The 22,789-nt window shown below is 46.0% G+C and overlaps 1 protein-coding gene across 2 annotated transcripts in view; it reads left to right on the forward strand.

The window, feature by feature from the left end:
• Window positions 1-2,569: 2,569 nt before the first annotated feature.
• The window catches only part of SLC40A1 (solute carrier family 40 member 1), a 161,462-nt gene continuing 141,242 nt past the window's right edge, over window positions 2,570-22,789 (forward strand). The window contains exons 1-2 of one of the 2 annotated variants that reach the window (XM_077275588.1): window positions 2,570-2,828; window positions 2,903-2,970. In XM_077275588.1, coding sequence (XP_077131703.1) covers window positions 2,801-2,828; window positions 2,903-2,970 — 96 coding nt within the window. In that variant the 5' untranslated portion in view covers window positions 2,570-2,800. The remainder of the gene's footprint in view (window positions 2,829-2,902; window positions 2,971-22,789) is intronic. The other variant, XM_077275587.1, reaches the window with a different exon arrangement.

A 22,789-nucleotide genomic window follows, 5' to 3' on the forward strand; every position in this document is an offset into this window, starting at 1 on the left:
CAGTCCCTCCTGGGATGAACACCTGCAGCATCTCGAGGAGGTGCTCGGGCGAATTCACCGAGCAGGACTGACTATCAAGCCGGGAAAGTGCCAGATGGGCATGAGGGAGGTTCACTACCTGGGGCACCGGGTAGGCGGAAACACCCTAAAACCAGAGCCTGACAAAGTGGGCGTGATCGTGAACTGGCCCACTCCCAGGACCAAGAAACATGTGATGTCCTTCCTGGGCACTGCAGGGTACTATAGGCGCTTCGTGCAGCACTATAGTAGCCTGGCAAAACCTTTGACGGACCTCACCAGGAAGAAGCTACCCCACATCGTCAACTGGACAGATGGCTGTGAGGGGGCCTTCCAGGCGTTGAAAACAGCACTGTGCAACGCCCCTGTGTTGAAAGCAGTCGACAGCAGTCGACCGTTCTTGGTACAGACCGACGCCAGTGAGTTTGGCCTTGGTGCTGTGCTCAGCCAGGTTGACTCGGAGGACCAAGAGCACCCCGTGTTGTACCTGAGCCGGAAACTTTTGCCGAGGGAAGTGGCCTACTCCACCATTGAGAAGGAGTGCCTGGCCATAGTCTGGGCTCTGCAGCGCTTGCAGCCCTACTTGTACGGTCGCACCTTCACGGTGGTGACCGACCACAACCCTCTGCGCTGGCTAAGCACCATGTGTGGAACCAATGGCAGGTTGCTACGCTGGAGCCTTGCCCTTCAGCAATTTGACTTCACCATTAAGCACAGAGCGGGCAAAGAGCATGGTAATGCAGATGGACTTTCCCGTCAGGGTGAACCCACGGACGTGCGCATGGAGGCATACCGAGAGGTCCTGCCGCCGTAGCGCACGCTAAAAGGGGGAGGTGTCACGATATGGTATGAAATATCATAAGTTAGTTTTCCTGCTAGCATGCGGGGGCTAAACCCCCCTTCTCTCTGGTTCTCTTTCTTTCCCTGTGTTTCTAGCTGTCTGTGTAGAAGAGCTTGCCTTGTGGGGGAGTTTTATTGACGAAAGGTATTTACGACGGGCATAGCTGCAAGAGAAATTTGTGTTAGCAGGAACTGTTAGAGAAACTTCTAGAATCATGAAAATCCTTTGTTCTGTTTTTGAAAGATATTATGCAAACCGTTTAAGTTACGAACACCAAAATATATCGTCATAATCACACTCGGAGGATCTACGCATCACTATAATCACAGGCATGTAGCTCCATCTGGTGAAGAAGTAGGGATTTCTCAGTCAGTGTGCGTGACAAATAGGACTTGTTTGGTCTCGTCGGAGTGCCCACGGTACTGCGAGATGAACGATGGGTATGGTGCGATTATTTTATGTTCTGTAGCGAAGATACGGGCATCAGATATATTTAATGCCCAGTTAGTGAAACCGAAGAGGTAGGAGGATCTGGAAAAGCCAGCCCTTTCTGTGAGGTCACAGACTGCAGGTTTTAAGTTGCTGGGAGACTTTCAGGAGGCAGATTTTGAGTCTGACCTGGAGAGCTGTACCTCATGCATTGGGATGTCTGGTTGCCTGTAATGCTATGACCTAAGAACATGTGAGTTATCGTTTCTTCATTTAATCCTTTTATTTTCATAATTACCTTGTACATATTTGCAATTGTCTCATTTGTAACACCTTTGTAAAATATTTTTATAAACACTGCCTAACAATCATTTATGGGGTATATTATTTAATACTAGTTCGTTCTTCCTGCCCTAAACCGTACCCTGTCTCTGAAGGGAATTACGCTACTGTTTTTTGGGGTTTGCTCCAGACCCGTTCAATTGGAGCTGGTGGCAGCGACCGTGTGCCGGCTTTTGGGGGGTCACTGTAGCGACTGCGGCTTGATAATTATTGTTCCTGCCTGAGTGGGAGTAGTTATCGCATCGCTGCAGTACACCCAATAGCCAGTACATAGCAGGCAGCCTTTCTGGCGACTAATTACCCCAGGTGCAGTACCTAATCTGACCTGAGAGTAAGGGGGGCGCCAGAGAGCTGCAAGTGTTAAGTGGAACTGCAAGCGGGATATACACAAATCCCTGCAGTTCATGGTATATTGAAGAGCAGTGGGATACCTAAAATAAGCCCCTGCTGTAAACAAGAGGTCAATAGCCTCGTGTGTGTTTTTTTCATCACATTGTGGCAGTGGAGGGATAACTAGGATAAGCCCCCTGCACATGTGACAGCCGGCTGCTGGTCTAAAGTCACCCCAATCCGTGACATATTGTAGGCAGCGGCTGAGGGATCTTGACAGTCACGGAGTGAATCGTGACAATTCTGTATACACCTCACAGACACCATTACTCTGTATACACCTCACAGACACCATTATTCTGTATACACCTCCCAGACACCATTTCTCTGTCTACACTGCTCGGACAGCACAGAACAACAGCTGATAACAAGACAACGTCTCCCAAGTCACATGACGTGCTTTGCACTCACTATAGTTCGTACTGTGCTATGCGCGGAGACTCGAAAAGGGCGGAGCCATGTGGATATCTAGAAGCCCATTGGCTGCCACTTTCGCCGTGTGCAAGACGTTCTTCGTTAGCACGGCTGCTTCTATAAAAGACTGGACAGGAAGGCTGGAAACAAAACAGCGGAGGTCGCGGTTTAGGTGTCAGTGAGGGGAGCGCTGCAGAGGGTCCGGGGTTCCGGTTCTCCGGTTTCCCTTCTTTTCACTCTCTATACGGCCATCCCTTTCCAACTTCAGCTACAGTGATAGCTAAGTTTGGAAAGAAAGAAGAAAGGAATTCGCTTTTTGTCCCCGTTGGATTTGACGTTAATCGGAGCCGGTTACTGGTACTGGACATGGCTGATTCCCGGGATGCGATGTGTGGTGAGCGGGGCGGGCGGCTGTCACTGCCTTGTCTGCAGCCGGTGCTGTCAGTGACACGGAGTCTTCTCTTGCAGGGTCGTGTGGCCGCTACTTCACCTCCGCGCGGTTCCTCCTGTACCTCGGCCACTCTCTGTCCACTTGGGTGAGTAGCCGGTCTCCGTTCCTCTCGGTACATCATGTCTCACCGACTTTTTGCCTCTTTGCTCTTGGGTAAATCAGCTACATCGCCTCCCGTATTTGCCATCTGTACGCGTTTTCTCCCCTTCTGGTCATGTTTACAGGGGTCTCCGGTGAAAACATGCCATCCCCTCTTGTTGATCGGTGGGGTCCTGACACAGGCGGGGAGCTCTTATTCCTGTAGAGTCTGTGCCCTGTGTGGCTCCTGAGCCGTCAGGGTCCCGTGTGGCTCCTGAGCCGTCGGTGTCCCGTGTGGCTCCTGAGCCGTCGGTGCCCCGTGTGGCTCCTGAGCCGTCGGTGCCCCGTGTGGCTCCTGAGCCGTCGGTGCCCCGTGTGGCTCCTGAGCCGTCGGTGCCCCGTGTGGCTCCTGAGCCGTCGGTGCCCCGTGTGGCTCCTGAGCCGTCGGTGCCCCGTGTGGCTCCTGAGCCGTCGGTGCCCCGTGTGGCTCCTGAGCCGTCGGTGCCCCGTGTGGCTCCTGAGCCGTCGGTGCCCCGTGTGGCTCCTGAGCCGTCGGTGCCCCGTGTGGCTCCTGAGCCGTCGGTGCCCCGTGTGGCTCCTGAGCCGTCGGTGCCCCGTGTGGCTCCTGAGCCGACGGTGCCCCGTGTGGCTCCTGAGCCGCCCGTGCCCCGTGTGGCTCCTGGGCCGCCCGTGCCCCGTGTGGCTCCTGGGCCGCCCGTGCCCCGTGTGGCTCCTGAGCCGCCCGTGCCCCGTGTGGCTCCTGAGCCGCCCGTGCCCCGTGTGGCTCCTGAGCCGCCCGTGCCCCGTGTGGCTCCTGAGCCGCCCGTGCCCCGTGTGGCTCCTGAGCTCTCCCATTCGGCTTTGTCCGTCAGCCCCATAAAGATAATGGAGTGCGTCTGAACTGATGCACGAGTTTGTAGCATTGATTAATGTACCCCATTCTGAGGGTCTCAGCGCTTGAACCCCCACAGATCAGTAAATGAACACCATACAGACAACCCCTTTAAGAACATCAGACACCGGTGACATACGGTGAGTGTATCTAATATGTCTTTTAATTTTATGATCAAGAATAAGTGGCCAGTTTTTCATCCTGGGAGTGAGCGTATAATCAGTCTGCGTGTCCACGGACAGCATACCAATCCATCAGGCAGTGCGCCTGCGATGAGGTTTAGGTGCGTTTTTGACATTATGTATTTTTGCTGTGTCAGAAACGCAGCAGCTTACCGTTCAGTAAGGGTATGTGCATACGATCCGGAAGTGACAGCGCTTTGGACGCAGGGGATTCCTCATGTGTTCACTGAACCATGCAGAATCACCATGTCCAATACATTGTACGGGTGACATTTATCTTGATGAGACTGGCGTCTACGCAAGAGAAATACAGTTAACTTTTAAGCATTACATACACTGGCAGATTTTTTGCTTTCTTGTCCTTTTTTCAGAGAATATGAACGATAACACCAAACTTTTTCTCCAAATGGTTAGTGGTTGGGTGAAGCCATTTATTGTCAAATTACTGTGTTTTCTCTTTTTAAATCATAATGACAACCCAAAATATCCAAATGACCCTGATTAAAAGTTCACATACCCTATTTCTCAATGCTGTGTATTGCCCCCTCTAACATCAATGACAGCTTGAAGTCTTCTGTGGTAGTTGGGGATGAGGTTCTTTATTTTCTCAGATGGTAAAGCTGCCCACTCTTCTTGGCAAAAAGCCTCCAGTTTCTGTAAATGCATGTGCTGTCTAGCATGAACTGCGCGCTTGAGATCTCCCCAAAGTGGCTCAATGATATTGAGGTCAGGAGACTGAGATGGCCAGTCCAGAACCTTCACTTTGTTCTGCTGTAGCCAATGACAGGTCGACTTGGCCTTGTGTTTTGGATCGTTGTCATGTTGGAACATCCAAGTATGTCCCATACGCAGCTTCCGGGCTGATGATTGCAAATTTGCCTCCAGTATTTGCTGATAACGTGCTGCATTCATATTTCATTCAACTTTGACCAAGTTTCTTGTGTCTTTGTAGCTCACACAGCCCAAAAACATCAGCGATCCACCTCTGTGCTTTACAGTAGGAATGGTGTTCCTTTCATCATAGGCCTTGTTGACCTCTCCAAATGTAACGTTTATGGTTGTAGCCAAAAAGTTACATTTTGATCTCATCACTCCAAATTACCTTGTTCCAGATATTTTGAGGCTTGTCTCTGTGCTGTTTTGCGTATTGTAGGTGAGATACTTTGTGGCATTTGCGCAGTAATGGCTTTCTTCTGGCGACTCGACAATGCAGCCCATTTTTCTTCAAGTGCCTTCTTACTGTGCATCTTGAAAAAGCCACACCGCTAGTTTTCAGAGAGTCCTGTATTTCAGCTGATGTTATTTGTGGGTTTTTCTTTGCATCCCGAACAATTTTCCTGGCAGTTGTGGACAAAATTTTTGTTGATCTACCTGACCGTGGTTTTGTTTCTACAGAGCCCCTGATTTTCCATTTGTTAATCACAGTTTGAATGCTGCTGACTGGCATTATCAATTTCTTGGATATCTTTTTGTATCCATTTCCTGTTTTATACAGTTCAACTACCTTTTCCCGTAGATCCGTTGACAATTCTTTTCCTTTCCCCATGACGCACAATCCAGAAACGTCAGTGGCTGGATGAAAGATGCAAGTGTGTCTGGATCCCAGAAACTCACTCAGCTTTTATGCTCACACACACTAATTACAAGCAAACAGGTCACAGGTTAGGATATTACCATTAGTAGCCATTCAAACCCATTTGTGTCAACTAATGTGCATGTTATCAGGCCAAAATCACCAGGGTATGTGACCTTTTGATCAGGGTCATTTGGATTTGGGTTATCTTTATGATTTAAAAAGAGAAAACACAGTAGTTTGATAATAAATGGCTTCACCCAACCACTAACCATGAGTGGAGAAAAATTTTGGTGTTATCATTCATATTCTCTGAAAAAGGGACAAGAAAGCAAAAAATTCTGTCGGGGTATGTAAACTTTTGAGCACAACTATAGACATTTTGCTGTCTGGAAAGACGCACCACATTTCCATTACCGCGGGTGTCTCTGGATGCATAGTGGATGGGATTTCTAGAAATTCCATCCACTATGGTGTATCAGCTGATCGCTTCTGGTTGGACGCTGCTCAAATGCCACACGCAGCGTTTACTGATCGTGTGCACACACACTGTGGATGGGATGTATAGAAATCTCATGGCCACTGTGCTTTTTTTTACTCCGTGTAAATGTGCGGTGCGTTCTTCACATTTACTACATGTCAGTCCGGTGGGTACGCTGCGTTTTCTGTTCAGGTTTTTCACATAGAATTGCGTTTCCACAGCGGAAGCAGATAACGAATGCTTATAATCTGCACATAAATATATCAATAAAGTTATTTAAAACATGTCGTGCCAGAAAGAGACAAAAACCCCATTGTCAAAACTGTGGTAAATATGCATGTAAAAAAAGGAAGAAGTCCAAAAGCTCATGTAGGGGTCGTAGCCTCACAGTCGGTGTGCTCATGCACATGGCCGAATTTCCACAAGGACTATTTGTCTACATGGAAAAAAAATTGCAGCCATCTCTATTCTGGCGTGATGGTTTTCAGTAGTGCTGTGTGAACGCAACCAAACTCTGCTCTCGTCTGTTCCTCTCTTTAGTCCGTAATTGGGTCTGTGCAGTCAGTTCATTCTTGTTAAAGGGAACCTGTCACCCTCAAAATCGAAGGTGAGCTAAGCCCACCGGCATCAGGGGCTTATCTACAGCATTCTGTAATGCTGTAGATAAGCCCCCGATGTATCCTGAAAGATGAGAAAAAGAGGTTAGATTATACTCACCCAGTGGCGGTCCCGCTGCGGTCCGGTCCGATGGGCATCGCGGTCCGGGGCATCCTATCTTCTTACGATGACGTCCGCTTGTCTTCAGGCTCCGGCGCAGGCGTACTTTGTCTGCCCTGTTGAGGGCAGAGCAAAATACTCCAGTGCGCAGGCGTCGGGAAAGGTCAGAGAGGCCCAGCGCCTGTGCACTGCAGTACTTTGCTCTGACCTCAACATGGCAGACAAAGTACGCCTGCGCCGGAGCCTGAAGACAAGAGGACATCATCGTACGAAGATAGGATGCCCCGGACCGCGATGCCCATCGGACCGGACCGCAGCGGGACCACCACTGGGTGAGTATAATATAACCTCTTTTTCTCATCTTTCAGGATACATCGGGGGCTTATCTACAGCATTACAGACTGCTGTAGATAAGCCCCTGATGCCGGTGGGCTTAGCTCACCTTCGATTTTGGGGGTGACAGGTTCCCTTTAAGAAAGATTTCCTGATCTGAAGTCAACAATTTAAACACCTTGGAAAGGACAGGAACGTCTGGTGTGTTTTTTTTTTTTTTTTTGCTGATCTTGTGCTTCATATATCCGTGTGCAGACTTCAGCAAGTTCTGGATCTGCTCTACACTAGACATGGAATAGAAACACTGTACACAACCACAAATGCTGGAAGGGAACGTTAGCACGGAAAGAACGTTCTGCTGCAGATTGTGCTAAAGATCCTTTCCATATACACCACAGACTTCACTCTTTCTGCTGTGAACACAGAATATAAGGCGGGTTGGGATGCCAGAATGAATATACAGTACAGACCAAAAGTTTGGACACACCTTCTCATTTAAAGATTTTTCTGTATTTTCATGACTATGAAAATTGTAAATTCACACTGAAGGCATCAAAACTATGAATTAACACATGTGGAATTGTATACTTAAAGGGAACCTGTCACCACGTTTTTGGAAGATGGGATAAAAATAGCGTTAAATAGGGGCAGAGGTGGGCGTTACATTAGTGTGTGTGTTATGCGTTTATTACCCACCTAAGTTGCCGAAATAACTTTGCAAAGTCTCCGTTTTCGCCTGTCAATCAGGCTGGTCAGGTCACATGGGCGTGGTGTCTTCACCCAGATTTGGCGTAGTTTTCCGTTGGTGGCGTAGTGGTGTGCGCATGCCCAAAGTCCGGAATCCTCTTCCAGGGGATTTAAAATAGTGCGGTGTTCGTTATTGCATTGGTGATCGGTGGGCGCGGCCATCTTCCTTTGGCCGCGCGTGCGCAGAAGCGGCGCTCTGCTGGCCGCGGCTTCAGGAAAATGGCCGCGGGATGCCGCGCGTGCGCAGATGGATATCGCGGCGGCCATTTTCCTGAAGCCGCGGCCAGCAGAGCGCCGCTTCTGCGCACGCGCGGCCAAAGGAAGATGGCCGCGCCCACCGATCACCAATGCAATAACGAACACCGCACTATTTTAAATCCCCTGGAAGAGGATTCCGGACTTTGGGCATGCGCACACCACTACGCCACCAACGGAAAACTACGCCAAATCTGGGGGAAGAAAACGCCCATGCGACCTGACCAGCCTGATTGACAGGCGAAAACGGAGACTTTGCAAAGTTATTTCGGCAACTTAGGTGGGTAATAAACGCATAACACACACACTAATGTAACGCCCACCTCTGCCCCTATTTAACGCTATTTTTATCCCATCTTCCAAAAACGTGGTGACAGGTTCCCTTTAACAAAAAAGAGTGAAACAACTGAAATTATGTCTTATATTCTAGGTTCTTTAAAGTAGCCACCTTTTACTTTGAGTGCTTTGCACACTCTTGGCATTGTCTTGATGAGCTTCAAGAGGTAGTCACCGGAAATGGTTTTCACTTCACAGGTGTGCCCTTTCAGGTTCAATATGTGGGATTTCTTGCCTTATAAATGGGGTTGGGACCATCAGTTGTGTTGAGCAGAAGTCTGGTGGATTCACAGCTGATAGTCCTACTGAATAGACTGTTAGCTGCTTTTTTCTTGCCCTAATACAAATTCTAAGTAAAGAAAAATGGGTGGCCATCATTACTTTAAGAAATGAAGGTCAATCAGTCCGAAAAATTAGGAAAACTTTGAAAGTGTCCCCAAGTTCAGTGGCAAAAACCATCAAGCGCTACAAAGAAACTGGCTCACATGAGGACCGCCCCAGGAAAGGAAGACCAAGAGTCACCTCTGCTTCCGAGGGTAAGTTTATCCGAGTCACCAGCCTCAGAAATCGCAGGTTAACAGCAGCTCAGATTAGAGACCAGGTCAATGCCACAAAGAGTTCTATCAGCAGACACATCTCTACAACAACTGTTAAGAGGAGACTTTGTGCAGCAGGCCTTCATGGTAAAATAGCTGCTAGGAAACCACTGCTAAGGACAGGCAACAAGCAGAAGATACTTGTTTGGGCTAAAGAACACAAGGAATGGACCTTAGACCAGTGGAAATGTGCTTTGGTTTGATGAGTCCAAATTTGAGATCTTTGGTTCCAACCACCGTGCCTTTGTGCGACGCAGAAAAGGTAAACGGATGGACTCTACATGCCTGATTCCCACCGTGAAGCATGGAGGAGGAGGTGTGATGGTGTGGGGGTGCTTTGCTGGTGACACTGTTGGGGATTTATTCAAAATTGAAGGCATACTGAACCAGCATGGCTACCACAGCATCTTGCAGCGGCATGCTATTTCATCCGGTTTGCGTTTAGTTGGACCATCATTTATTTTTCAACATGACAATGACCCCAAACACACCTCCAGGCTGTGTAAAGGGTATTTGACCAAGGAGAGTGATGGGGTGCTACGTCAGGTGACCTGGCCTCCACAGTCACCAGACCTGAACCCAATCGAGATGGTTTGGGGTGAGCTGGACCACAGAGTGAAGGCTAAACGGCCAACAAGTGCTAAGCTGGGAACTCCTTCAAGATTGTTGGAAGACCATTTCCGCTTACTACCTCTAGAAGCTCATCAAGAGAATGCCAAGAGTGTGCAAAGCAGTCATCAAAGCAAAAGGTGGCTACTTTGAAGAACCTAGAATATAAGACATAATTTCAGTTGTTTCACTCTTTTTTGTTAAGTATACAATTCCACATGTGTTAATTTATAGTTTTGATGCCTTCAGTGTGAATTTACAATTTTCATAGTCCTGAAAATACAGAAAAATCTTTAAATGAGAAGGTGTGTCCAAACATTTGGTCTGATGTGTGTGTGTGTGTCCGGTATTGGCATCTGTACCGTCGCAGCTACAGCCACAAAATTTTGCACAGTCACATGTCTGGACCCCGAGAGCGTCATAGGCTATGTTGTGAGGCGAAATTTTAACCCCGCGCGTTCCAATTCACCAAACAATTTTGCCCCTATCTACATAATGGGGAAATAGTGAAAGGAAAAGTGTTGGAGGCAAATTGACAGCTGCTAGATGTGAACAAGGGGGACTTAAAGAGTGAGAGCGATGGCGCAAAAGAGTATATACCGTACAGTTGCTAAGGTGGGGCACTGACATGGGATACTCACCACACACGGGGATATGAACACACAGTACCACGTGCTTGAACACATATATCACCCTCAGCACACATTTCACCACACATACACCAACCTCGCCACATAAAAGTCGAAATACAAGTCACCGCTCAAAACTCGCCACTCACAAAATTCGCCACATGCAAAACTCGCCACGTGCAAAACTAGGCTGACACAAAACTCGCCACACGTGCAAAACTCACCTCATGGAAAACTCGCCACACGCAAAACTTGCACACGCAAAACTTGCACACATGCACAAAAGTTGCACATACTCAAAACGCACCACAGATAAAACTCGCCACGCGCAAAACTCGCCATGCGCAAAACTTGCTGCACACAACTTGCTACACTAACCTGTCACATGCAACTCGACACACAAAACGTTGCTACACGCATGTCGCCACACAACTCTTCTCACAAAAGTCGCTACATGCATGTCTCCACACGCAACTCAACACACACAACTTGACACATGAAACTCGCCCTAAAACACACGCAAGTCTGGTATTATCCTTCAAAAATAAAAATCTGATTAATAAGCAGACAAACTACAAGAGCAACAAATGTACCATATAGGAAATACGGCAGCTGTCGGTCACATGACCTGTCTATTATGTGTATGTGTGAGCTAATATATACTGCCAGGGGGGAGGGCTTCCTGTTGGCTGGGGATTTATCAGGCTGCCAATTTAGCTTACAAATACTGAGGTAAAAATACTGACCAAATAACGTGTGAACGAGGTCTAATACAGGAGGAGATGACATACAGATATATACTATATACAGGGGAGATGACACACAGATATATACTATAATCAGGAGAGATGACACACAGGTATATACTATATACAGGAGGAGATGACACACAGATATATACTAAATACAGGATAGATGACACACAGGTATATACTATATACAGGAGGAGATGACACCGGTATATACTATATACAGGAGAAGATGACACACAGGTATATACTATATACAGGGGAGATGACACACATATATATACTATATACAGGGAGATGACACACAGGTATATACTATATACAGGAGGAGATGACATACAGGTATCTATATATATATATAATTGTCTAAGGGTTTTTCTGTCTGTCTGTCCTGGAAATCCCGCGTCTCTGCCAATCAGCGATGGGCACAGCATGGCGACGATGATGTCATAAAGGTTGCCTCGACCAATCAGCGACGGGCACAGTCTGCCGTGAATTCTGGAATCATCATTGTCCATATACTACGGGGACATGCATATTCTAGAATACCCGATGCGTTAGAATCGGGCCACAATCTAGTATACTATATACAGGGGAGATGACACACAGGTATATACTATATACAGGGGAGATGGCACACAGGTATATACTATATACAGGAGGAGATGACACACAGGTATATACTATATACGGGAGGAGATGACATACAGGTATATACTATATGCAGGAGGAGATGACACACATATACTATATACAGGGGAGATGACACACAGGTATATACTATATACAGGGGAGATGACACAGGTATATACTATATGCAGGAGGAGATGACACACATATACTATATACAGGGGAGATGACACACAGGTATATACTATATACAGGGGAGATGACACAGGTATATACTATATACAGGGGAGATGACACACAGGTATATACTATATATAGGAGGAGATGACACACAGGTATATACTATATACAGGAGGAGATGACATACAGGTACATACTATATACAGGAGGAGATGACATACAGGTACATACTATATACAGGGGAGATGACACACAGATATATACTATATACAGTAGGAGATGACACACAGGTATATACTATATACGGGAGGAGATGACATACAGGTATATACTATATGCAGGAGGAGATGACACACATATACTATATACAGGGGAGATGACACACAGGTATATACTATATACAGGGGAGATGACACAGGTATATACTATATGCAGGAGGAGATGACACACATATACTATATACAGGGGAGATGACACACAGGTATATACTATATACAGGGGAGATGACACAGGTATATACTATATACAGGGGAGATGACACACAGGTATATACTATATATAGGAGGAGATGACACACAGGTATATACTATATACAGGAGGAGATGACATACAGGTACATACTATATACAGGAGGAGATGACATACAGGTACATACTATATACAGGGGAGATGACACACAGATATATACTATATACAGTAGGAGATGACACACAGGTATATACAGGAGGAGATGACAGGTATATACTATATACAGGAGATGACATACAGGTATATACTATATATAGGAGGAGATGACATACAGGTAGAGAGTATATGCGAAGAGATGACATACAGGTATATACTATATACAGGAGGAGATGACACATAGGTATATACAATATACAGGAGGAGATGACATACAGCATGTATATACTATTTACAGGGGAGATGACATACAGGTATATACTATATACAGGAGATGACATACAGGTGTATACTATATATAAGGGAGATGACAAACATGTATATTCTGAGGGGAAAATGAGAGGTGTGAGGTGAAAATGAAAAGGTGTGAGTGCAAAATGAGAGGAGTGAGGGAAAATAGTGGAGTGATCGGAAAATGACAGATGTGAGGTCAAAATGACAAGTGTTAGGGGGGAATGAGAGGAGTCGGGGGGAAAATAAGAGGAGTGAGGGGGAAAATGAGAGGTGTAAGGGAGAAAATGAGAGATGTGAGGGGGAAAATGAGAGGCGTGATGGGAAAATAAGAGAAGTGAGGTGCTATAACTAACCACAGATATTTACTATGCACAGGCAACGCCGGGCTCTTCAGCTAGTGTGTGTATGTATGTATATATATCTATATCCTATATATGGTATCACTGCAATTGAATTGACATAAGAAAGTGTTTTTTTTTTTAATATGTCATTATTATTGAAAGCTTTGGTAATCCATAAAATAAACATCAGCATAGTGGATTGTATCCAGTGCATAGACTGCGTAAATAAAGTTATTGAATGCAAGATATTTATCATTTACCTCATTTATCTCTTCGTAAAATAGTAAAGAAAAGGACAAAATAACAATTAAAGTTAACATTAAGATAAACCATCAGAGATAGTATCTCTGGAAAAAAAAAAGCGGTTTCATCTGTTTCACTTTTACCACATGGTAAACGGCATAAAAAAAAAAAGGAAAAAGGCCATTCCTGATCGGCTGTTGATTTATTCATTCTGCCTCCCAAAGATCGCAGTATGGCTCGGCTCATATATATCCTTCACTCTATATTGAGCACTTACATGAAAGTTTCCGTGTACATTTCTGAAAAACGTGATTCAGACAAAACTGCCGACAGAATATTCACTGTAATAAGGCAAGTGGAGTCACTTTGGCCTATGATCTGGCAGTGTCCGTCTTTTTAGGCCGGTGTTCCTCTTGCGACTGCAGTGCGAGAAACTCGCATCAATACCTGGCACTGCTGCTGGTACTCGGGATCGGAGCGTTCATCTGCATAGAAATACATGCATGCGCACACTCCGGTCCCAAGTGCCGGCAACAGTGCCTGGTATTGAGGCGCGAGTTACTAGCATTGCAGTCGTAAGTGGGACACCGTCCTTAGGGTACCGTCACACATTGAAATTTCCATCGCTACGACGGTACGATTCATGACGTTCTAGCGATATCCATACGATATCGCAGTGTCTGACACGCAGCAGCGATCAGGGATCCTGCTGAGAATCGTACGTCGTAGCAGATCGTATGGAACTTTCTTTCGTCGCTTGATCACCCGCTGACATCGCTGGATCGTTGTGTGTGACAGCGATCCAGCGATGTCTTCGCTTGTAACCAGGGTAAACATCGGGTAACTAAGCGCAGGGCCGCGCTTAGTAACCCGATGTTTACCCTGGTTACCAGCGTAAACGTAAAAAAACAAACCGTACATACCCACCCGTCGGTGTCCTTCAGGTCCCTTGCCGTCTGCTTCCTGCTCTGAGTGCCGGCCGGAAAGTGAGAGCAGATCACAGCGGTGCTGCGCTCTGCTCTCACTGTACGGCTGCACTCAGAGCAGGAAGCAGACTGCAAGGGACCTGAAGGACACCGACGGGTGAGTATGTACGGTTTGTTTTTTTACGTTTACGCTGGTAACCAGGGTAAACATCGGGTTACTAAGCGCGGCCCTGCGCTTAGTTACCCGATGTTTACCCTGGTTACCCGGGGACTTCGGCATCGCTCCAGCGCCGTGATTGCAACGTGTGACCGCAGTCTACGACGCTGGAGCGATGATCATACGATCGCTGCGACGTCACGGATCGTGCCGTCGCAGCGATGAAAATTTCAATGTGTGACGGTACCCTTAGGCATGCACAAAAGCACAGTCGATAATAGTTTTATGCTCCACTAAAATGATGGTCACTGCTGAACAAAAGGCAGACAGAATAACTTCTCATTATAGGGAGTGGGTCCATCAGGACTTCTGTCTGAATCACATACTTTGGAGATTTAGATACAAACCCCTATGTAAGTGCTCAGAGTGGATCACAGGATAAATGCGAACTAAACTTGCTACCAATAAGCTGCAACTCAATCCGCAAAAATAAGAACTCACTAAGGTCCATCATCTATTAATGTTACTGGTAGCACAACGACTCTAGGAAAAATGACATGGCTCCCCCCCAAACAATTCCAGAGAAATCTGCGTGCCCAAATCGAATTTCCCCTCTACCTCCTGAGCGCCAGAGTGTGCTTAAATTGTAGTTAGCATCCACATGTTTGGCATTACTGTAGTGAGGAGAGCCAACTTACCGTAATTTATGGATTGCGTGTCTCCAGAATCACAAGCTGGGCAAAATGTGTTAGGCACTACACTGGCATATTTGCAATTTTCGCTCTGCAACATCCACTGTGCTTGTCTCTGGAATACACCTAATGAGTCAAAATCATTGTTATGCCTGTGAATAAATTCCCAGAGGAGTGTTATTTACAGAATGGGGTCACTTGAAGGGATTTCCTGCTGTTCTGACACTTGGGGTCTCTGCAAATGGAGTCTTCAAACTATTCTGGGAAGATCTGCACTGCAAAAATCATACAGTCCTCCTTCCCCCAGGAGCCCTGCCGTATGGCCAAACAGTGCTGTACAGCCACGTATGGGGTATTGCCACCTTCTGAAGAAGTTGTGTAATAATTTTACTACATTGATAACTATTTCCCCTCGTGCAAATGTAAAATCAGGGCCTAAAACAACATTTTAGTGATAAAAATGTAATCATTTTTTCTTCACCGCCCAATGGTATTATGGTAATATTCTGTGAAACTCCTGTAGTGACAATATGCTTATGGCAAACCCTAGAGCAATTCATTCAAGGGTGTAGTTTTTAAAATGTGGTCACTTATAGGGTTGATCTCTGTTCTGGCATGTCAGGAGCTTTGCTAAAGTGGCATGGCACCCACAAACCATTCCAGTAAAATCTGAACTGGCGCGCCTTCCCTTCTGAGCTTTGCACTTTTCCTAAAAACTCGTTTTTGACCACTTATAGGGTATTGTTGCAGTCAGGAAAAATTACTCAACAAATTGTGATACATTTTCTCCTATTAACCCTTTGAAAAATTAAAAACTTGGGCCTAAAATTGCATTTTAGTGGAAAAAATGTAATTTGTCATTTTCACAGGCCAATGTTGTCCAATTCTGTGAATTATCCGAGGATTTAAAATACTCACTAAACCTGAAGGGGAATTCTTCTAGAGGTATAGTTTTCACCTCTAGACCAACGTTATTAGAGGACTGGGGGGTCTGCAATACAAAGATAGGTTATTACACAACGAAGGCTAAGGGGTGATCTTATTTTAATGTATAAATATATGAGGGGACAGTACAAAGACCTTTCTGATGATCTTTTTAATCATAGACCTGAGACAGGGACAAGGGGGCATCCTCTACGTCTGGAGGAAAAAAGGTTTAAGCATAATAACAGACGCAGATTCTTTACTGTAAGAGCAGTGAGACAATTGAACTCTCTGCCGTATGATGTTGTAATGAGTGATTCATTACTAAAATTTGGGGGACTGGATGCCTTTCTTGAAAAGTATAATGTTACATGCTATATATATTAGATTCCTTGATAGGGCGTTGATCCAGGGAATTAGTCTGATTGCCCTATGTGGAGTCAGGAAGGAATTTTTTTCACCAATGTGGAGCTTACTCTTATAACTATGTTACTAAATGGGGTCACATGTGGGGGGATTTTGCTGTTTTGGCATCTCAGGGGCTTTCATAATGTAACATGGCATCTGCAATCTATTCCACCAAAAATTGTGCTCCAGAATTCAATTGACACTCCTTCCCCATGTGCCTTTATAGTAATTTCCGACCACATGTGGGTATCATTATACTTGGGAGAAGAAAATGCACACAAAATTGAATGGTACTGTCAACATCCGGTCCAGGTTTTAGTCCTAATAAGGAATAACGTGGGCACAACTCGCTAGTGGTGCTCAAGTTGGTGCCCAAACCGTGCTTAGTTAGATAGATAAACTTGGCACACAGAACATAGATGCGGTGAAATTTAATGAGGTAAAAGTACATACAGTAGACATTTCGGTCAGTTTTGACCTTCATCAATGTACCTCGTATAGCTATTTTTGAGTCTCAGGGTCATATATGAGAATTCCCAATGTTACTGCGTCCATCTCACCTCTCCTATGTCTCCTGACCTGGTGTCACTGCGACATCTCTGGTCATCCAATTAACATTGGGAATTCTCATATATGACCCTGAGACTCAAAAATAGCTATACGAGGTACATTGATGAAGGTCAAAACTGACCGAAACGTCTACTGTATGTACTTTTACCTCATTAAATTTCACCGCATCTATGTTCTGTGTGTGCCAGGTTTTAGTCCTGTCTGCCATTTTCCCGGGCTGATCATGTCAAGAGTTATCTTTGCTTTGCCTCATTCTGGATTCAGGTTTGATATTTAGCTTCGTTGCATCCTGCAGGCGGTGTCAGTTATAGCTTCTGCCTATGGCGTGAGTAGCTGACTCTGGTTATATCCTGATTTGTCCTGATGCGATCCCTGACTGTTCCTGTGTCTGTTTATTCCCCTTCCCCCTTTCCAACTCAGTGTTTTCCCTTTGTGTTTTGACTCTCTGGTACTTGACTCGGCTTTTTCTCAGACCTGTCTCTGTCTTTTGCTCCTGGTACTTCTGCTTCCGTCTGGTATTGACCCTCTGGCGCATCTCTGAGTTGATTTCCTCTTTATACTAAGTTACTCTCCTGGTTTTTGACACGGCTTGTTTGACTACCCTGTTGCCACCTGGTGGTGGTCTCGCTACAGCACTGCGGGTCTGCTCTGGCAAGTGTTGCAGTCTTCCCTCCACTCTACTGCCATCTAGTGGATTGTGCATCTACCTGTGTAGCTACGGTGTGACAGGTACATTTTTACCTTTTACCCCTTGTGAAAATGAAAAATGTGAGGCTAAAGCAACTTATTTCTGAAAAAAAAAAATGAAATTTTTCATTTTCAAATCCCAATGTTTAAAAATTCTGTGAAGCTCCTGAGAGCTCTAGATGCTCATCACACCCCTCATCACACCCCTAGATGTATTCTTCGAGTGGTGTAGTTTGCAAAATTGGGTCAATAGCGGCGGGTTTCTACTTTTTTTGCATGTTGGGGACTCTTCAAATGCAACATGGCGTCCGCAATCTGTTCCAGCCAAATTAATGCTCAAAAATTCAAATAGTTCTCTTTCCCAAACAAGCCCTGGCGTGTGGTAGTTTCCAACCACATTTCGGGTATCAGCGCAGTCAGGAGAAATTCCCCAACAAATCACGTGGTCCATTTTCTCCTGTTACTCTTGTGAAAAGGAAATATTTGGGGCTAAAGCAACATTTATGGAAAATAAAAATTTTTTGGATCACCCTTTTATTTTAATTCCTATGAACCACATGCGGGATAACAAAGTTCCTAAATGATTTTTTAAATACCTTGAAGGGTGCAGTTTTTAAAATGTGTTCACTTTTGAGCATTTTTCTGACAAACTGGCTCCTAAGGCCGGTTTCACACGTCAGTGGCTCCGGTACGTGAGGTGACAGTTTCCTCACGTACCGGAGCCACTGACACACGTAGACACATTAAAATCAATGCATCTGTGCAGATGTCATTGATTTTTTTTGCAGCGTTTGCTGTAAAGAAGATATGAATAATCCTTTTTTTTAGTGGTATTTCGTGTTTAAAATAAAGCTCCATGTCCCCGCCCCCCTCCCACCCCCTGTGCGGCCGCCCGCTGTTCTGAAAATCACCCGGCTCCCTCGTTGGCTGTCGCTGCTTCCTGTCCTGGCCGCACCTTCTACTGTATGCGGTCACGTGGGGCCGCCGATTACAGTCATGAATATGCGGCTCCACCTCCCATAGGGGAGGAGCCGCATATTCATTACTGTAAATGAGCGGCCCCATGTGACCGCATACAGGAGAAGCTGCGGCCAGGACAGGACACTGCGAGGGAGGCGGGTGAGTATTTTCAGAACAGCGGGGGGGCGCACAGGGGGTGGGGACATGGAGCTTTATTTTAAACACGAAATACCACAAAAAAAATGGATTATTCATATCTTCTTTACAGCAGTTTGCTGCTGCACAGAAGATATGAATCGCCGCTTCAGCACGATGCAGGGGACAGCGCTAAACTTTAGCGCTGTCTCTCCTGCACGGTCCGTGTGGTACCCAGGCGGCACACGGCTGCCGCACGTGTGCCACACGGATGGCCTACGTGAGCTCACGGACACGGATAACTCCGGTACCGATTTTTTTCTGGTACCGGAATTATCTGGACGTGTGAGACTGGCCTAAGGCTGTGGGCTGATGATGAGATTTTGGTGATTTTTCAATGCTGGGTACTTTTGCTGCATCAAATTGCCACGTTCATGCGTTCAGGAGTGGAGCAATCAGAAGAAAAGTATAATAGAAACATGTGCACCACTCCTGTTTTTTTCTTACAAACACTGATGTAAAATACTGACCAAATACTGAATGTGTGAACGTGGCCTTACAATGCCATCAAAGTGATTTATAGATGTCTCTCATCCACTGTGCTTTTTTTTTTAAACTCAGTGTAAACTTACTTGTGTTACGTGTTTCAAATGCGCAGCATGTCAATTTCTCTTGTGGGTACACTGAGTTTTATGCTCAGATTTTTCCCATAGACTTGCATTAGATATACACTCACCGGCCACTTTATTAGGTACACCATGCTAGTAACGGGTTGGACCCCCTTTTGCCTTCAGAATTGCCTCAATTCTTCGTGGCATAGATTCAACAAGGTGCTGGAAGCATTCCTCAGAGATTTTGGTCCATATTGACATGATGGCATCACACAGTTGCCGCAGATTTGTCGGCTGCACATCCCAAAGATGCTCCATACAAGGCAGGATGGATCCATGCTTTCATGTTGTTTACGCCAAATTCTGACCCTACCATCCGAATGTCGCAGCAGAAATCGAGACTCATCAGACCAAGCAACGTTTTTCCAATCTTCTACTGTCCAATTTCGATGAGCTTGTACAAATTGTAGCCTCAGTTTCCTGTTCTTAGCTGAAAGGAGTGGTACCCGGTGTGGTCTTCTGCTGCTGTAGCCCATCTGCCTCAAAGTTCGACGCACTGTGCGTTCAGAGATGCTCTTAGGCCTACCTTGGTTGTAACGGGTGGCGATTTGAGTCACTGTTGCCTTTCTATCAGCTCGAACCAGTCTGCCCATTCTCCTCTGACCTCTGGCATCAACAAGGCATTTCCGCCCACAGAACTGCCGCTCACTGGATTTTTTTTCTTTTTGGGACCATTCTCTGTAAACCCTAGAGATGGTTGTGCGTGAAAATCCCAGTAGATCAGCAGTTTCTGAAATACTCAGACCAGCCCTTCTGGCACCAACAACCATGCCACGTTCAAAGGCACTCAAATCACCTTTCTTCCCCATACTAATGCTCGGTTTGAACTGCAGGAGATTGTCTTGACCATGTCTACATGCCTAAATGCACTGAGTTGCCGCCATGTGATTGGCTGATTAGAAATTAAGTGTTAACAAGAAGTTGGACAGGTGTACCTAATAAAGTGGCCGGTGAGTGTATATACAAAACAAAGGACAATACCTCTTTTCTATTCTTATCCAAAAAAATAACATGTAATATTATGTTTAACTATCTCAGATACATGTATGTGTGGGTGCCAGCCAGACAAATTGGTAAAAAAAACTATAAAGAACCTATACAGAAAGAAAACAGTAAAAAAAAAAAAAAAAAGTCAATGACTCATGCTATGACAGAAGTATATTTTATTAGAGCCCAAGGAAGTGGGTGGTGGATATGCAAAAGTGATTGCACACACCCGATTATAAAAATTATAGTCAAGATCAAATATCAATAAATAAGGGGGGAGGCGTTATTTGCCTGCAGCTATATATATATAAAAACATTGAGAAAACACATGGTCAGGACTGGTATATGCTGCCAAAATTGTGAAAAAATGCAGGATACATACGCAATGTATAGGAGCTCCCCAGGGGTAGATGCCGCTCTCCTGGGGACCTCCTATACATTGTGTATGTATTTTGAATTCTTTCATGTACTCAAACGGTCTCCACATGTACCGGATATTTACATCCACAGTAAACTGGGGTCACAGTAGCGGATAGCATCAGATGCTATATGCTAATGACCTTCTGCTGAAACACTGCTGCGAGCGTGAACCGAATGTCATTTTACTGCGATTTGATCCTCTCTCAGGCAAGAATTGGAGCACAGATGAGAAGGAGAGATGACATCGGAGTGCAATCCGATGTTTCACACTTACCCATACACTTGTGTGAGTGAGTTTGATCCGATTCTCGGATGCACTCGCAGCATGCTATGATTGATTTCTCATGTTGAATCAGCATGAGAAAATAATAGCAGATCTGAGCTGCCCCATGCAGTAACCCTGGTCCAAGTGGTATGCGATGTTTTATCACGTAGCACTTGGCCGTGGAGTCGGAGTTAGTTTTGGTTGGAGTCGGTAGAAATGTACCGACTCCGACTCCAGCTTTAACCCCTTCCCGACCTTTGACGCCACGTAGGCGTCATGAAAGTCGGTGCCAGTCCGACCTGTGACGCCTATGTGGCGTCATGGAATGATCGCGTCCCTGCAGATCGGGTGAAAGGGTTAACTCTAATTTCACCCGATCTGCAGGGACAGGGGGAGTGGTACTTCAGCCCAGGGGGGGTGACTTCACCCCCTCGTGGCTACGATCGCTCTGATTGGCTGTTGAAAGTGAAACAGCCAATCAGCGATTTGTAATATTTCACTATGAAAACTGGTGAAATATTACAATCCAGCCATGGCCGATGCTGTAATATCATCGGCCATGGCTGGAAACCCTGATCTGTCCCCCCCCACCGCCACCGATCTCCTCCCCAGTCCTCCATCCTGTGCTCCGCTCCCCTCTGTCGTCCTGTCCGCTCCCCCTGTCCTCCTGTCCGCTCCCCCCGTCCTCCTGTCTGCTCCCCCCGTGCTCCGATCTCACCCCCTGTGCTCTGATCACCCCCCCGTGCTCCGAACCCCCGCCCTCATACTTACCGAGCCTCCCTGTGTCCGTCCGTCTTCTCCACGGGCGCCGCCATCTTCCAAAATGGCGGGCGCATGCGGCCGGCAGATTCGTTCCAGCTACATTTTGATCACTGTGATAAAACCTATCACAGTGATCAAAATAAAAAAAAATAGTAAATGAACCCCCCCCCCCCTTTATCACCCCCATAGGTAGGGACAATAATAAAATAAAGAAAATATTTTTTTTTCCACTAGGGTTAGAACTAGGGTTAGGGTTAGGGGTTGGGTTAGGGGTAGGGTTAGAACTAGGGTTAGCGTTAGAATTAGGCTACGTGCACACGGTGCGGATTTGGCTGCGGATCCGCAGCGGATTGGCCGCTGCGGATTCGTAGCAGTGTTCCATCAGGTTTACAGTACCATGTAAACCTATGGAAAACCAAATCCGCTGTGCCCATGGTGCGGAAAATGCCACGCGGAAATGCTGTGTTGTATTTTCCGCAGCATGTCAATTCTTTGTGCGGATTTTGCAGCGTTTTACACCTGTTCCTCAATAGGAATGGTGAAATCCGCATAAAAAACACTGGAAATCCGCAGTAAATCCGCAGGTAAAACGCAGTGCCTTTTACCTGTGGATTTTTCAAAAATGGTGCGGAAAAATCTCACATGAATAGGGCTAGGGTTGGAAATAGGGTTAAGAATAGGCTTGTGGTTAGGGTTATGGTTATGGTTAGGGGTGTGTTGGAGATAAAGTTGTGGTTAGGGTTAGGGTTGGGATTAGGGTTAGGGTTGTGGTTAGGGGTGTGTTGGGGTTAGGGTTGTGATTAGGGTTATGGCTAGAGTTGGGATTAGGGTTAGGGGGTGTGTTGGGGTTA

The sequence above is a fragment of the Ranitomeya variabilis genome, chromosome 7 (assembly GCF_051348905.1).
Source record: "Ranitomeya variabilis isolate aRanVar5 chromosome 7, aRanVar5.hap1, whole genome shotgun sequence".
In the NCBI taxonomy this organism is placed as follows: domain Eukaryota; kingdom Metazoa; phylum Chordata; class Amphibia; order Anura; family Dendrobatidae; genus Ranitomeya; species Ranitomeya variabilis.